Source organism: Ornithorhynchus anatinus, chromosome 1 (genome assembly GCF_004115215.2).
Source record: "Ornithorhynchus anatinus isolate Pmale09 chromosome 1, mOrnAna1.pri.v4, whole genome shotgun sequence".
NCBI lineage: Eukaryota > Metazoa > Chordata > Mammalia > Monotremata > Ornithorhynchidae > Ornithorhynchus > Ornithorhynchus anatinus.
The window spans coordinates 115,251,579-115,268,771 of record NC_041728.1 but is presented as its reverse complement, the minus strand read 5'-3'; the positions used below and the strand labels follow the sequence as shown (position 1 = coordinate 115,268,771).

The following is a 17,193-nucleotide window of genomic DNA, read 5'->3' as shown; positions in this document are numbered from 1 at the left end:
AATACCATTGGTTCATCAGTTAACTTTTATGCTGATAACCCATTGTAGACAGAATGTCTGAAAATATATCCCAAACCCACTTGCTGTTACATTTGTCCTTCATGGCTTTCTATGGTAACCAATCGTACGTACTTACAATTTGCTTTGTAAGGAAGTTTTTTTTTATATTATTATTTGTTTTGAATCTATAACTTTAAAGTTTTAGTGCTCTGCTTTATCCTAGTCTTGTGGGATTTGGTGAACAACAAATCCAGGTTTCCACTTCTGACTCCTTATTTAATTAGCTTCGATCGTATCTCTTCTCAGTCTTCATCTTTCTGGAATGAATCGGTCAATCAATGATATTAAGTGCTTACTGGTTACAGAGCACTGTACAAATCACTTGGGAGAGTACAGTAAAGCAGAGCTGGTAGACACGTTCACTGCCCACAGTGAGCTGACAGTCTAAAAGGGGAGGTGGATACGTACATAAATGCTGTGGGACGGAGGGTGGGTTGACTATCAAGTGAAGGGTATGGTCTATTTAACCATCTAGTCTGTTAGTCCAGTTCTAAATAAATATTCACTTTTTAAATTAGAGGAGCAGTGTGGCATAGTGGATGGAGCATGGGCTTACGAATCAGGTCTTGGGTTCTAATCCTGGTTCTGCCAGTTGTCTGCTCTGTGGCCTTGGGCAAGCCACTTCACTTCCCTGTGCCTCAGTTACCTCACCTGTAAAATGGGAATTAAGGCTATGAGCCCCCATACGGGACAGGAACTGTGTCCAATCTCATTTGCTTGTATCCATCCCAGTGTTTAGTACAGTGCCTGGCACATAGTAAGCACTTAACCAATACCATAATTATTATGATTATTAAAAAACAGCTTTTTGATTATGTTAGAACTTCTCATTTTACCAAAAGATTTGACTTTATATTGAATGCATGGCTATCCTTTTCAATTCCCAGTAGAGCTGTTTCTTGGTAAAATATCTGTCAGTTTGTTTTCAGTTATTTATGTTCCTGCATCCTGAGCAATTTCCTGTTCAGCAGGAGAGGGAAAGAGGTTGCCTGTTCTCTCTTGAATTATGGTCTCATCCATAACTATTTCCTCCATTCATTTAACAGTTTATCTCAAGTGGAGGAAGTGTATTGCTTTTCAGATCCTTGTGGACTATTTTTAGTATTCTCTGTAACTTCAAAGTAAATACAGTGAAGCCATCTCGAAAGTACTGTGGTTGTGTTCTTGGAAGCCTCTTTGGTTTCTGAGGCATTGAATTGGGGACTGACAGGATTTTCAGTTGAGGATCCAGTTTCACCTAGGTATCCTCACTTTGGGTGGATTCATCATCGTCATCGATGGTATTTATTGAGCGCTTGCTGAATGCAGAGCACTGTACTTAAGCGCTTGGGAGAGTTCACTCCAACAGAGTTGGCAGACATGTTCCCCCCCTCAGTAAACTTACAGTCTAGAGGCTCCATGGTTGTCAAAAAGACAATTATACTTCCCCACCCTCCTTCAAATCCTTATGTGAAGGCACATTTCAGAGAGACCTTCCCCGACTAAGCCTCCCTTTCATCTTCTCTCACTCCCTTCTGCGTCACTCTGACTTGCTCCTTTTAATTCATCCCCCTTCCAGCTGCACAGCACTTATGTACATATCTGTCATTTATTTATATTATGTCCATCTCCCCCTCTAGACTGTAAGCTCGTTATGGGCAGGGAATGTTTCTGTTTATGGTTATGTTGTGCTCTCCCAAGCAGTTAGTACAGTACTCTGCACACAGGTGTTCAATAAATACGATTGACTGACTGGCTTCCTGGAATGTGGCGGCTGCTTCTCTACTCAAGCTTGTGGTGGGATTCAAGGTTCGCCGACAACTCTCCCCACTTTCATATGGGCTGTCTTTGTCAGCTCCACCCCAGCTCACCTTCTTCTCTTTCTTCCCAAACTTATCTTCTAGCTATACTCCCCTTTAATTGCCCCGCTTCCATCCCCACGCTCACGCTTTTTCACCCACCTGGGACCTCCTCTCCCTTTCCTAATCTGACAGACCGAGGTTCTCCCCCCATCCTAAAGGCCCGTGAGTCGGACACTTTTTGGGAAACCGAGGTGCCATTTAGGCTCACCTGACTGTTTGCTCTCTAAAGGTGATACCCGGGAGGGCCCACCAAGCCTGGGTGTTTTCCGTCACCCTCTGGAGGTGTGGAGCTCTGCAGCTCAGGGCTTTTGGGCTTCGAGAGCCTTCTAGAATGTTCTACTTCAGGACTGAGCGATTGGCTGAGGAAGCAGTATGGCCTAGTGGGTAGAGCACGGGCCTGGGAGTCAGAAGGATGTGGGTTCTAATCCCAGTTCAGCCACCTGTCTGCTATGTGAGCTTGGGTGAGTCACTTAATTTATCTGTGCCTCGGTTACCTCATCTGTGAAATGGGGATTAAGACTGTGAGCCCCGTGTGGGACAGGCACTATGTCCAACCCAATTTACTTGTATCCACCCTGGTGCTCAGTACAGTGCCAGGCACATGTAAGCGCTTAAAATACCACAATTATTATTAACTAATGATTAATGATGATAGTTGGTAAGTGCTTTCTTTTTGCCAAGCACTGTTCTAAGTGCTTGGATAGATATGAGGTAATCAGGTTGTCCCACGTTAGAGGGGTATATGACTAATCCAGGGTATTGGTTGTTCAATTCATTCATTCAGTCGAATTTATTGAGCACTTACTGTGTGCAGAGCACTGTACTAAGCGCTTAATCCTCCAGGTGAGGCAGGAATAGTGTTCACTGATGTCTAGGCAGCCCTATTTAAGAACACACTACTCACCCTGAATGGGGAAGTGACTGCATCGCCTGCCTGTAGAGAAGCGGCATGGCTTAGTGGCAAGAGCCCGGGCTTGGAAGCCAGAGGTTGTGGGTTCTACTCCCGGCTCCACCACTTATCAGCCGTGTGATTTCGGGCAAGCCACTTAACTTCGCTGGGCCTCCGTTACCTTATCTGTAAAATGGGAATTAAGACTGTGAGCCCCACATGAGACAACCTGATTACCTTGTATCTACGCCAGGATTTAGTACAGTGCTTGGCACATAGTAAACGCTTAAAATACCATTGTTATTATTTTTATTATTATTCACACTGGCTCATCAAGGACCATACCTGGTGAACTTGAATCTTGTGGTGCTTTCAAGGCTTTGCAGGCCCAATAGCATGCCTGGGTTAGGATCTCACCTTGGGTCGTGCCCTCCAAAGGGAAGGACAATATGGCACTAGAGGGCAACACAGCAATAAAGTTCGAATTGAGCCTTGGTTTGTTCTACCTGCTGTGGGTCAAATAATTTCTTCACTGAGATTCTTTCAAAGGGGTGCTCCATATCTTTAAATACCCCCCTTTTGATCTTTTCTTTCTTATCTATCTCCATCCAAATCTAGATGTATTTTTTTTATTTCCTGTGGAAGCTGTGGGAAATCCCCCTTATTTCAGGACCTCTTGGTAAAATTTTGATCTTTACCTAGAGATGTCATTTGAGTCGAGACCATCTCTGGATGGTGAAATGGGTAAGGACTCTTTTTCCTCAAAAGACTACCTTGAGTGACTGTAAAGCTTGCTCAGTATTTTTGAAATTGGAAAGCATTTTAGACAAGAAAAGAATCCTGCTACAATAATACAACAGGCTGTGAGCCAATGCGCTTTGCTGTGATGAGAATACTTAGCTTTAAGTGTGGACTTCTGATTGCTACGAGGCATGGTGGCAACTGATTAGAGTGGCTACTTCTGTAATTTAAAATTAGCATTTGAAAATGCGCACTTTGGTTCAGGCAGTGTAACTGATGAGTGCTTCAGTCGGTAAGCCATCAGCCATCCATTCATAGGAAAATAATCACCTCTCACTGCTACCAATATATAATGATGAAGAAGGTGTTTCATTTCTTCCCACGGGAGTACATAGCAGATTGGTGTGTTTGGGTTGGACATTTTCTAGTTTTTTAAGCCTCTGACACCTGAACGGCAGCTCCTAGAAAACGGATTAGGAATATCCTAGACTGCTGATAGTGAACACTGGGGTGGCCAAAAACCTGAGACCTTTCTCATTTTAATATATTGGAAGCGCAGAGCAGAGTGGCATATTAGGTCCAGGCGCCTTAGACTTATTTAATGCTTGTGGCCGGGGTGTTGCCTGCCGTGAAACGGGCCACAGCAAGCTGGGGGCCCATAAGACACATCCGGGAAGAATGGCCACACTTGCCCAGTTATCTTGTGGGCAGATGCCAATGTAGAAACTCACTGCCCACCCCTCCCCCCCCAACCCAGGGTCTGAATGGACAGTCGGATTTAACCCCAATCTGAGGAGATTGGCTTTCCGGCTGCTGGAACCACTGTGCTTTATCCACTAGGCCACAGTGCTACTCTTCTGTAAGAGGTGTGGCGAAATGTATCAGAACGGCTAGATTGACAGTTTTGGTTTTACCTATCTCATTCACTGCTCTGTGGCGTTTGTTAAAAATGCCTATTCTCTACTAAGCGCTGTACTGAACATGCACTACTTGATTATACAAGATAATCAGATTGGACACGGTCTACAGATGAGTAAACTGAGGCACAGAGAAGTTAAGTGAGAAGCAGCGTGGCTCAGTGGAAAGAGCCCGGGCTTGGGAGTCAGAGATCATGAGTTCGAATCCCGACTCTGCCACTTGTCAGCTGTGTGACTGTGGGCAGGTCACTTAACTTCTCTGTGCCTCAGTTCCCTCATCTGGAAAATGGGGATTAACTGTGAGCCTCCCGTGGGACAACCTGATTACCCTGTATCTATCCCAGTGCTTAGAACAGTGCTCGGCACATAGTAAGCGCTTAACAAATACCAACATTTTTACCCAAAGTCCCAAAGCAGGCAAGTGGCGGGGCTGGGCTTGGAACCCAGGTCCTCTGACTTTCAGGCCCCTGCTCTTTCCTCTAGGCCACGCTGCTCCCATCTTAATGCTAAAATGAAATTATTTGTTTGAAGCCAAAGATGTACTTGGTAGTGTCACATTATATAAAAAAAAGAATTCTTGTGTAAAGGCCACTATTTGTCTTTTACCTAAATTTTCACTACTCTATCCTACTCCTAACCAGAGACCTCATACAAGAAGCCTCTGACAAGGTGGAAAGAGCTGGGGGTGGCAGAGATATAGAAAAACACATCCTTGCTGTCCTCTCGTCTTTTCTTCTCCATCATAATTGCTTCTCACTTTACTCGAGTTTGCCACACAAACCCACTGTGAAGGAGAAAATAAACTCAAAAGAGTAAAAATATATGACTCTTCAAAGAAAAAAGTGTTAGATATCTTTTGCATTTAATGAGTACCACTGCCTATGAATCTGTTTTGATACTTTTTTTCTTGTGGCTCATCATCTCTACTCTCTCCTGGTTAATCATCAGTGGTATTTACTGAGCACTTACTATGTGCAGAACACTGTACTAAGCACTTGGGAGAGTACAATATCAATAAAATTGGCAGACACATTCCCTGCCCAGACGAGTTTACAGATGAGAGGTGGAGGCAGATATTAATAGGTGTTCAGCTTAGAGTGAAAGTTCCATGAAGGCAAGGAACATGCTCTATCTTTGTTCCAGTGCCTAATTTAGAACATGCACATTATGGGTGCCCATAAAACTGTTGTTGTTGTTAATAAAACTAGTGGAAAAACATGCATCAGGGTAATTGTAATAAGCAAAGAAAAATAAAAGGGAGGGGAAATAAATGCTCTAACTTGGTACGTTCAACTTCTTACAGCGGTTTGATTGTCTAAAACCATTTCCTTTTCAAAATTTTCCAGGCTTTGGTTTGGAAGGAGGTGAGATATTACCACCTACCCTAATTTTCATTCTGTAAAGTTGACAGTACTGGAGGCAACAGGCTAGAATAAGGGTTCTCACTCCACTGAATTTCTGTTGCATGAGTTGGCTTCCACGTCATTCAATTGGCTTGTGTGCTTTGCTTATACTCCACTGAAAGTGCCTTCTGTCTTACGAATATCAGTTTTAAGGCATACTTTGGTAGGAAAATTTTGCAGACTAAATCATCCAGTGTCTGAACAGTACCCCTGGTACTTGGGAGTCCAACGGGACCAGAAATTATGACTTTTCTCACGTGGCTTCTGCTTTTAGGTAAACTTTTATGGGAACTCTTGTTTTTTAAATGATTTGTATCTGGAAATTGTGTTGTTGTAATTCTTGTGCCGTACGTAATATTTTCTAAGGATCTTGAAGGTTTGGATGTGAGGTAGTTATAAGTTTTCTTTTTACTGTAGTATATGGCTTGTTTTTCTTTGATTAATGCATGAATGCTGAACATATTTTCTATCTTCGTAGAATGAAGGGTATTTTACAGTGCTTCAAAGGTAGAGAAAATAGGATATATTTTTAAATATGTGTTGAAAAGATTGCAGTTGATGCTTACTCTGTTTTTACAAAAACTTTCCTTGGATTGATGCATTTTAAAGGAAAAAAAGATGGCCACGTTTAAAATAGGTTTAAGATGTTTATTGTAATTTAAAATTTAACTTTTTTAATGGTAATTACTAACAGTGTTAGCAGCATCAGTGTTAATGATCTGATTGAGGGATTTTTCAGTGCCCAATTGATTGACTCTATGAGTTGTTTTGTGTTATAGATTTTAGGAGACGAGGTCCTCCCTTATTTTTTTTTAAGGTCCTATAGATCTATGCCAATGCTGGTGAGTCCCAGAAGGTCCTCCACATTTTGGGGGGACATGAGTCCCCTGTAGTATATTTAGTTCCGCATTATTTCCAGCTCTGGTAAACAAAATCTACAGCAGTTGAATTTTCTAATCGTTCATGTTATGATGTTTAAGTCTTCTGAAATGCCTGATTTTCTAAAAATCCAATATTGGAATTACAGCTAAAACGTGGGAAGGTTTGAACATCTTTACCTCTAGACGTCAGATTTATCACCTCAAACCGATACTCATAAACGTCAGGTTTATCACTTCAAACCGAGGACGATCTTTTTAAGAGGGGCGCGAAAGCAAAGATGACAGAGAGGGTGTGGGGGTCCTGAAACATTGTTCTTCTCTGCTACAGCTGCTGCTTATTCCGGCAAGTAGCCAACCTATGGCCTTCTCTTCCTTTACCGTTCTTTCCGAATCGGGCTCCTCTATTTCCTTAATTTTGATCTCACTTTCACCTTGTGGGAAATGTAGGTTAATGGGGACTGAGTTTATGTAGTCTGAGACAGTAAGCCATTCTTTCATAGGAGACTTGAGAGGCTTTGTCTGTTATTCAGTTGTATTTATCGAGCACCTACTGTGTGCAGAGAACTGTACTAAGCGCTTGGGAGAGTACAGTACAACAATAAAGAGACATCTTCCCTGACTATTTGACAAACGGACATATCGAAGGGGTAGTCCGAGTTGTCCGCTTACTTCTTTTCTCTCCCTCTCCCCTCCAAGGTATAAAAAGCTCCAGGTAGCTCCCCGGTCGGTGATTGGAGAGTAGACGTGGTCACTTGGGGTGTAAAAAAATCAGAAACTAGTTCATCAGGGGCCTGGGCGGTGCCACCGACGGTGGGCTTCTATTACTGGTGCCATCCCGTGACCCACAGTTCCAACCGTCCCATCCCCACACAGAGATCATCCTTTGTTGTGCTGTCGAGTTTGTGGCTCTCCCGGCCTGTTTGGCTCTTTCTTCTTTGGGGGGCACTTGTTAAATGGTTACTCTGTGTCACACACTGTGCTAAAGGCTGGAGTAGATTGAAGAGAATCAGATCAGACACAGTCCCTATCCCTCACAGACTCACAGTCCGAGGAGAAGGGAGAAACAGGTAGTTTAATCCCCATTTTACAGCTGAGGAAAATGAGGTGTAGAGAAGCGAAGTAGCTTGCCCAAGGTCACGCAGCGATTAAGTGGGGGAGCCAGAATTAGAACCCAGGTGTTCTGGTTGTATCTCTTTATTGCACTATGTTCTTTCCAGGCACTTAGTACTGTGCTGTGCCCACAGTAAGCACTCAATAAATATTGAATGCTTCGAATGAGTGCACTCACTCCCTGTCCTGATGTCTTGCCACTGGGCCATGCAGCTTCTCAGCCTGCTTCTCTTTGCCTCTTGACCTTCTTGAGGCGTCCGTCCAGAAGGGACCACCCCTTTTGTTGATTGCAGCCTAGATTGTGCCTTGCTGGTCTGTGAGCCACAGTGAAGTCTGATTCTGAGGTTTCCCCTCAGATGCTCCTCAGTGATAAGGAATACTAATTAGGCCTTTGACTTCCTCCCCCGGGGAATAGTGTTTTCTTTCAACAACCCATTTCCCCTTTTGTCTGTATTAGAATTGTAAAACCATTTCCTTCATTTTCTAGGCAGATCATATTGGTGACCTATCAATCTTTATGATGGTCTTTAATTTTAGTTTCAATTTGCCCAGCCACACTCCCTAGTCTATGGGATGTCTAGCCTCAGTTTATTTATTTACTTATTCATTAATAATGGCATTTGCAAACCACTTAGTATTGCCAGGCACTGTTCTAAGCCTGATTAATAATAATAATAATAATAATAATAATAATGTTGGTATTTGTTAAGCGCTTACTATGTGCAGAGCACTGTTCTAAGCGCTGGGGTCGATACAGGATAATCAGTTTGTCCCATGTGAGGCTCACAGTTAATCCCCCTTTTACAGATGAGGTAACTGAGGCACAGAGAAGTTAAGTGACTTGCCCACAGTCACACAGTTGACAAGTGGCAGCTGTAATCCCCTGATTACAAGGTAATCAGGTTGGACACAGTCCATGTCCCACATGGGGCTCACAATGTTAATCCACCATTTTACAGATGAGATAACAGGCCCAGAGAAGTGAAGTGACTTGCCCGAGGTCCCACAGCAGACAAGTGGCGGAGCCAGGACTAGGACTCAGGTCCTTCTGACTCCCAGGCCCGTGCTCTATCCCCTAGATCATGCTCCTTCTGTCATCTGTCTTGGCATGGTTCCTCTGCCCCCTCCCCACAAAATTCTGGTTTAATGTGTCCTGGTTCCTGAAGCTCAAGCCTAGAGATAGACATAAGTACATCACAAATATTGAACCTACTTGGCTAGCAGGCACAGCTCACCGATTCATTTAAGAGTCCCTTCCTCCAATCTTCAATTTCCTAGCTCCAGATAGGGCTGAGCTTTCATCCCCCAGAGCTAACATTTGCTTGAGCCACAGGTTTGTAAGCAGGTGAAAAGGGGCCCGTGAGAAGAAAGCGACTTGCAACTTATTCTGACCATAGGCCACTCACAGGCCCTTATTTGTCTACACCTGTTCAGATAGACTCAAATTTGGAACTAAATATCTGAGATTTTGTTCCTGTTTTGGAACAAAACACAATGTGGTGAGTTTTGATTTCACTGTGGGAGTAAGATTTGGGACTCATTGTATGCTTCTGATTTAGTCTACAGATGGTGATCAACAGTCCGAGAAAAACTCCAAGTATATATGCCTTGCAGATGGGGGTCTGTAATATAATAGTAATAGTTGTTGTATTTGTTAAGCTCTTACTCTGTGCCCGGCACTGTCCTAAGTGCTGGGGTGGATAGAAGCAAATCAGGTTGGACACAGTCCCTGTCTCATGTGGGACTCACACTCTCAATCTCCATGTTACAGATGAGGTAACTGAGTCACAGAGAAGTGAACTGACTTGCCTGAGGCCACACAACAGAGAAATGGTGGAGCTGGGATTAGAATTCATGACCTCCTGACTCCCAGGCCTGACTCTATCCATTATGCCATGCTACTTCTCTCTAAATGCCAAACAGTTGGGTGGAAACTCAGTTGCATATGAATAGCCTGGAAATAAACTGGAAAACAGGCAGTCATCCTCTGCTTGAGCCAAAAGCAGTCAGCCTCTGCAAGGCAGGAAATTCCTTCTTCATTCTGGCCCCCTCCTACCTCACCCCACTACTCCCCTACCACAGCCCAGCCAGCACAATTCACTCTTCTAATGCCAACCTTTCCACTGCACCTCAATCTCATCTATCCTCTTGCCCACCTCCTGCCTCTGGCTAGGAATGCCCTCCCTCTATATATCTGACTGATAATTGCTCTCCCCACCTTCAAAGACTTATTGAAGGCACATCTCCTGCAAGAGGCCTTCCCTGACTAAGCCCTCCTCCCCATTTTATAGATGAGGTAACACAGAGAAGTTTCAGAGCAGACAAGTAGTGGCGGAGCTGGGATAGAGCACGGGCCTGGGAGTCAGAAGGACCTGGGTTCTAATCCCAGCTCTTCCACTACTTGGCTGCTCTGTTACTTAACTTCTCTGTGTCTCAGTTACCTCTTCTATAAAATGGGGGTTAAATCTGTGAGCCCCACCTGGGACAGGGACTGTGTCCAACCTGATTAGCCTCTATCCACCCCAGTGCTTAGAACAGTGTTAGACATACAGTATGCACTTCACAAATACCACTGTCGTCACCATTATCACTCCCTTCTACATCACCTTGTCTTGGTCCCTTTATTCATCCCCCCTCCCAGCCCCACAGCACTTATGTACATTTCTGTGATTTTACGTATTTATATTATCTGTCTCCCCCTCTAGACTGTAAGCTTGTTGTGGGCAGGGAATGTTTCTGTTATTTTGTTGCATTGTACTCTCCCACGAGCTTAGTATAGTGCCCTGCACACAGTAAGCCCCGTTGCCGCTTCCGCACTATCCCTCCTCCCCCCTCCCTCTCCTTCCCCTCCTTCGAAGCCCATATCATTCGCCTCTACCACCCCCTCCAGTTACTTGTCGCCGTCATCTACCGCCCTCCCGGTCCCACCTCCGACTTCTTCAACCACCTTGACCCCTTTCTCACCTTCCTTCTCTCCTTCTCTCTGTCCACTCTGATCCTCGGAGACTTCAACATCCATACGGATGTACCCGACGACTCCTCTGCCGCCCGCCCGCTATCCCTCCTCGACTCTGCCGACCTCCTCCTCCACCGTACCGCGCCCACTCACCGACTCGGTCACACCCTCGATCTCGTCATCTCCTACCGCTGCACTATCTCCTCCCTCACCAACTCTGAAATCCCTCTCTCTGACCATAACCTTCTCACCTGCCTCATCTCTCACACTCCCTCCCCCTGCAAATCTTCGCTACTGCCCCACAGAGACCTCCGCTCTCTCGATCCCATCCGTCTTTCCGATAGCATCTCTCCTCACCTTGCCGCCCTGTCCTCTCTTCCCACTCTCGACGATCGGGTCTCCGCTCTCGACTCCACCCTCTCTACTCATCTCGACTCTCTCGCCCCCCTTTCCCTCCGCCGCTCTCGCTCCACTAACCCACAGCCCTGGATCACCTCCTCCGTCCGCCTCCTACGCTCCTATGCTCGAGCTGCCGAGCGCTGCTGGCGAAAGTCCAAGCACCGAGCCGACCTCACACACTTCAAATTTATCCTTTCCTGCCTTAACTCTGCCCTCTCCTCCGCCAGGCAAAGCCTCTTCTCCTCCCTCATCGACACCCATGCCCGTCACCCCCGCCGATTGTTCCGGACCTTTAACTCTCTCCTTAGGCCCCCTGTTCCTCCCCCTCCCCCATCTCTCACCCCCAATGATCTGGCCGCCTATTTCCTCACGAAAATCAACACGATCAGGTCTGAGCTCCCCAAAGTCACCCCTCCGCCTCTTCCCTCCCCCCCACCGACCCCCTCCCCTACTTTCCCATCCTTCCCTGCAGTATCCTCAGAGATCTCCTCCCTCCTCGCAAGTGCCACCCCCTCCACCTGCGCCTCGGACCCCATTCCCTCTCACCTTATTAAAACCATCGCCCCTGCCCTCCTACCTTCCTTAACTTCTATTTTTAACCACTCAATCTCCAAGGGCTCCTTCCCCTCTGCCTTCAAACATGCCCACGTCTCCCCCATCCTAAAAAAACCCGCTCTTGACCCCACTTCCCCCTCCAGTTATCGCCCTATCTCCCTACTACCCTTCCTTTCCAAAATCCTAGAACGAGTCGTCTACAATCGATGCTTAGAATTCCTTAACTCCCATTCTCTCCCGGACCCCCTCCGATCTGGCTTCCGTCCCCTCCACTCTACCGAGACTGCTCTCTCTAAGGTCACCCGTGACCTCCTTCTTGTCAAATCCAATGGCTCCTACTCCATTCTAATCCTCCTTGACCTCTCTGCTGCCTTTGACACCGTCGACCATCCCCTCCTCCTCCATACCTTATCTCACCTTGGCTTCACGGACTCTGTCCTCTCCCGGTTCTCCTCTCACCTCTCTGGCCGGTCATTCTCGGTCTCCTTCGCTGGAGCCTCCTCCCCCTCCCATCCTTTAACTGTTGGAGTTCCTCAAGGGTCAGTTCTTGGCCCTCTTCTGTTCTCCATTTACACTCACTCCCTCGGTGAACTCATTCGCTCTCACGGCTTTGACTACCATCTCTACGCAGATGACATGCAGATCTACATCTCCGCCCCTGTCCTCTCCCCCTCCCTGCAGGCTCGCATCTCCTCCCGCCTCCGGGACGTCTCCACCTGGGTGTCGGCCCGCCACCTAAAACTCAACATGAGCAAGACTGAGCTCCTCATCTTCCCTCCCAAACCCGGTCCTCTCCCAGACTTCTCTATCACCGTGGATGGCACGACCGTCCTTCCCGTCTCTCGGACCCGCGATCTCGGTGTCATCCTTGACTCGTCTCTCTCGTTCACCCCACACATCCTATCCATTACTGAGACCTGCCGGTTTCACCTCTACGATATCGCCAAGATCCGCCTTTTCCTCTCCACCCAAACGGCTACCTTACTATTGCGGGCTCTCGTTATATCCCGGCTAGACTACTGTGTCAGCCTTCTCTCTGACCTCCCTTCCTTCTCTCTCGCCCCGCTCCAGTCTATTCTTCACTCCGCTGCCCGGCTCATCTTCCTGCAGAAACGCTCTGGGCATGTCACTCCCCTTCTTAAACAACTCCAGTGGTTGCCTGTCAACCTCCGCTCCAAACAAAAACTCCTCACTCTAGGCTTCATGGCTCTCCATCACCTTGCCCCTTCCTACCTCTCCTCCCTTCTCTCTTTCTACCACCCACCCCGCACGCTCCGCTCCTCCGCCGCCCACCTCCTCGCCGTCCCTCGGTCTCGCCTATCCCGCCGTCGACCCCCGGGTCACGTCCTCCCGCGCTTCCGGAACGCCCTCCCTCCTCACCTCCGCCAAACCGATTCTCTTTCCCTCTTCAAAACCCTACTTAAAAATCACCTCCTCCAAGAGGCGTTCCCAGACTGAGCTCCTCTTCTCCCTCTACTCCCTCTGCCATCCCCCCTTTACCTCTCCGCAGCTTAACCCTCTTTTTCCCCTTTTCCCTCTGCTCCTCCACCTCTCCCTTCCCATCCCCACAGCACTGTACTCGTCCGCTCAACTGTATATATTTTCGTTACCCTATTTATTTTGTTAATGAATTGTACATCGCCTCGATTCTATTTAGTTGCCATTGTTTTTACGAGATGTTCTTCCGCTTGACTCTATTTATTGCCATTGTTCTTGTCTGTCCATCTCCCCCGATTAGACCGTAAGCCCGTCAAACGGCAGGGACCGTCTCTATCTGTTGCCGACTTGTTCATCCCAAGCGCTTAGTACAGTGCTCTGCACATAGTAAGCGCTCAATAAATACTATTGAATGAATGAATGAATACTCCTAATTTTGATGGAGAATGAGAGAAGATTTAAAGATCCATTCATTTTTACCCAGAAAACATTTGACTTCCCTGACTCTCTGCTACAGTGTCATATTTAGTGAGTGCTTACTGTGTGCAAAGCACTGTCGAGTACTCTCGAAGAGTGGTACAACGTAGAGCTGGTAGACACATTCCCTGATCACAAACCAATACTAAGGATTTGCTATTTGACGTGGAGGTGGATGGGCAACCACTGAAGGTTCTTGATGAATGAGGGGAACTCCAGAATTTACTTACTTGTACTCCAGAATGTTAATACTCCAAGAGTTACTACTGGGACTGGACAAATGGTCTTCCTATAAAAATATGAAAGCTAATTTGCCTCAAAATTCAATTTAGGATTTGAAGGTTTATGAACATCAAATTCTTTTCAGGGTCAGCCTTTTACCCAAAATCTGTTATCTACATTTATTTTTTACTGCAAGCAGTAAAGTTGCTACTTTTCTGTTGAGCTAATGCTGAAAGAATTGGGAAATGTCAAATAAGCAGTGAACTGAGGATCTGACACTTCCTGCAAGTTTCTCCCTATTTTTTATCATTACAGGCCCAAGTTTCTTCCTGGAATCTTGGATTTTGAGAGTTCCTTTGTGCTTTTTCCTTTTTTTTTCTACCTAAAGTTGTAGGCAGAGAGGTATCTTGATTTCCTGAAATCTTTGTAGGTTATGTTAAGACCTACATTTAAATGAGCAATTCCTGCCCTTCTTGATCCTTCAGAAGGCCCTATCTGCGAATCAAAAGGATTGATTAATTTCTGACAAGTTGCATTTTCAGCACTCCAAAAATATTTGCCTACTTAGAATTCTGGAAAACAAGAATTAAAGAATTAAATTAAAGACTGTCTGGACCATCTAATTGGTTTCCATTCTAATTCTATCATCTTCCCATTCTGAGTTTTGGTTTCTTTTGTAGTGGAGACCCTTAAATCCACGTGAAAAAACAGGAGAAGGCAGATAAAATGTCCTATAGGGCAAAAATCCTTTTTTCCAAGATCTTTAATAAACTAAGATTAGTTTATTTTAATTTGAGACCTTCCCCTACTAAACCCTCTTTTTGCCTGCTCCTTCTCCATTCAGTGTTGCCTATGCAGTTGGAACTGTACTCTTAAAGCATTTGATATTCACCACACCCTTAGCCCCAAAGCAGTTATGCACAAATCTGTACTTTATTTATATTAATGTCGATCCCCCCCTTCTAGACTGAAAGCTCCATGTGGGTGGGGAACATGCCTTCCAACTCTGTTGTACTCCCCCAAGCACTTAGTACAGTGTTCTGCACACAGTAAGTGGTCAGTGAATGCCATTGACTGATTGATTTTATATGAGGATGCCAGACTGCTGCATTGTACATTCTCTAAGACATCATAAACTTGACACATTTGCAGATGGCAGCATTTAAGACAGTATCTCATAAATGTTCTTCACTTGTCTTTAAAGGACTTTTCATATCTTAGTTTTCTTCCTTTGATGGAGGAATTCTTTTGTAAAGCCCGTCTGTCTTAATTGGGGTGCCAAAAACACAGAAATAGAAGGCTATTTCCAAGTAGAGTATCCGGATTCATTTCATCGCTCCCGAAGGGCCTGGCCTGAAATTGATCTAAATGGTTTTTAGTTTGTACTCAGCCATAAAGAAGTGGGACCTGAGTGTCAAATTCAAAGTCGAGTTCTGAAACTCATTTCTGCCAAACACGGCGCCCAGAAAGCTGGGATTTCTCGGTCTCTTTCCGAAGCTAGAGAAGCTAGGGTGTGAGTTGCCCCCTGTTTCTTGAATGATTTAGATCTTTCCTCTGTAGAAACTCCAACTCTAGGTTGGGGGAGGAAATCTGTTTCCAAGGGTGAAAGTGGGGTGAGGGGTAGATGGAAGGACCAGAAAGGGAGATGGAGCAGGGTGCTCGCTCACCATCTCCCAGCAGAACTGCGCCTCCGCCTTGTAGGGCACATTAGTTAGGATTCCCCCTCCCCCCCCCCCACCACTGAGCTTTTAGTCTACCAGAAAGACTTACGATCTATTTAACCAAACAGACCCTAGGAAATTCTCTTGTACATCTGCCAGGTACTATCACGAAGTGAGGAGCATAGAGACATGCTTGATTATTGGAAATAATACATCATTTTACTTACTTGAAACTACATGGTTCAATGTGGGGCTTTCCCAACGCCCCCCCCCCCCCCCCACCACCACCCCAGTTAAGGAGACACCAGAAGGTGGTGAGAGGAAAAAATTGAAAAAGACATAGGTTGTGGAAAAAATGAACAAGGCCACCTCTCTTATACAATATTCCATCCTCTGAAGAGCTTTCCCAGGTTGTTGCCTAGGGATAGCATACCAATTTGCAGCAAGCCAGTGTCCAAATACAATGTCTTGTTTATCATCTCAGACTAGGCTGGACTCAGAGAATTTTTTCCACATTTATAGCATCAGTTTCTTTACCTTTTCTGCTCATTAATCACTCAGACAGGCCAATTAAAATCAGAATTATATATGTTGTCACCCCATTGCTGTGCAGTTTATTATTTCTGACAACACAGTTTCTGCCATTTATCAAACAACTATCACCCTCAGTGGCGGTCATAGATCCAGAATTTAAACGTTTTCTCCCAAAAGTGTGTGGAGGTAAATATCCATTTTTCTTGTCAGAATGTGCAGATTAAAGCATAATTCAAGAAAATCGGAAAGACCAGTCCTTGAAATCTGTTCTGACTTCAAAAACACATTAAAGGAACTTGTTATCCCAGTGTTTTACCATAAGAAATGGAATATTTGCTTTTGTCCAGAGTCAGCAGGGGAGAAGGCCTTTTATTGTCTTCTGTTCTGAATGGAAGAAACTGGATTATGCTTTTGGATATCGGTTTGGTTTTTCTAAATTAATCCAATTTAAAAAAAAGCTATTCCAATTTTAGGGTTGTAATTTTGAAATTCTAGTTAAGTGCATCTGGCATTGTTTGCCAAGAGATAAAATATCTGGATAGATGGCATCCTTGAATTTGTGAATTTATATTATTTGGGAATTGTGATTTTTAAGAAACTTTCATTCATTGTCATACTTATTAATAATAATGATGGCATTTGTTATGCACTTACTATGTGCGAAGCACTCTTCTAAGCTCTGGGAAGGACACAAGGTGATCAGGTTGTCTCACGTGGGGCTCACCCCATTGAGTGCTTATTGTGTGCAGAGCACTGTACTAAGCGCTGTCAGTTCTCTCCTTTATATTACTTTGCGGCTGTCCTACTACAACCCAACCTGCACACTCTGCTCCTCTAATGCCAACAATAATAATAATAATGTTGGTATTTGTTAAGCTCTTACTATGTGCAGAGCACTGTTCTGAGTGCTGGGGTAGATGCAGGGTAATCAGGTTGTCCCACATGAGGCTCACAGTCTTAATCCCCATTTTACAGATGAGGGAACTGAGGCACAGAGAAGTTAAGTGACTTGCCCACAGTCACCCAGCTGACAAGTGGCAGAGACGGGATTCAAACCCATGACCTCTGACTCCCAAGCCCGGGCTCTTTCCACTGAGCCACGTTGCTTCT

General features: G+C 45.3%; 1 protein-coding gene across 5 annotated transcripts in view; it reads left to right on the top strand.

The window, feature by feature from the left end:
* Nucleotides 1–17,193, top strand: part of PXYLP1 (2-phosphoxylose phosphatase 1) — a 94,595-nt gene that overhangs the window by 52,331 nt on the left and 25,071 nt on the right. The window contains exon 1 of one of the 5 annotated variants that reach the window (XM_029061849.2): nt 6,022–6,125. The exons of the other annotated variants lie outside the window; for them this stretch is intronic. Coding sequence (XP_028917682.1) covers nt 6,095–6,125 — 31 coding nt within the window. The 5' untranslated portion in view covers nt 6,022–6,094. Of the gene's footprint in view, nt 1–6,021; nt 6,126–17,193 lie in introns of those variants that run through there. 5 annotated transcript variants of the gene reach the window in all.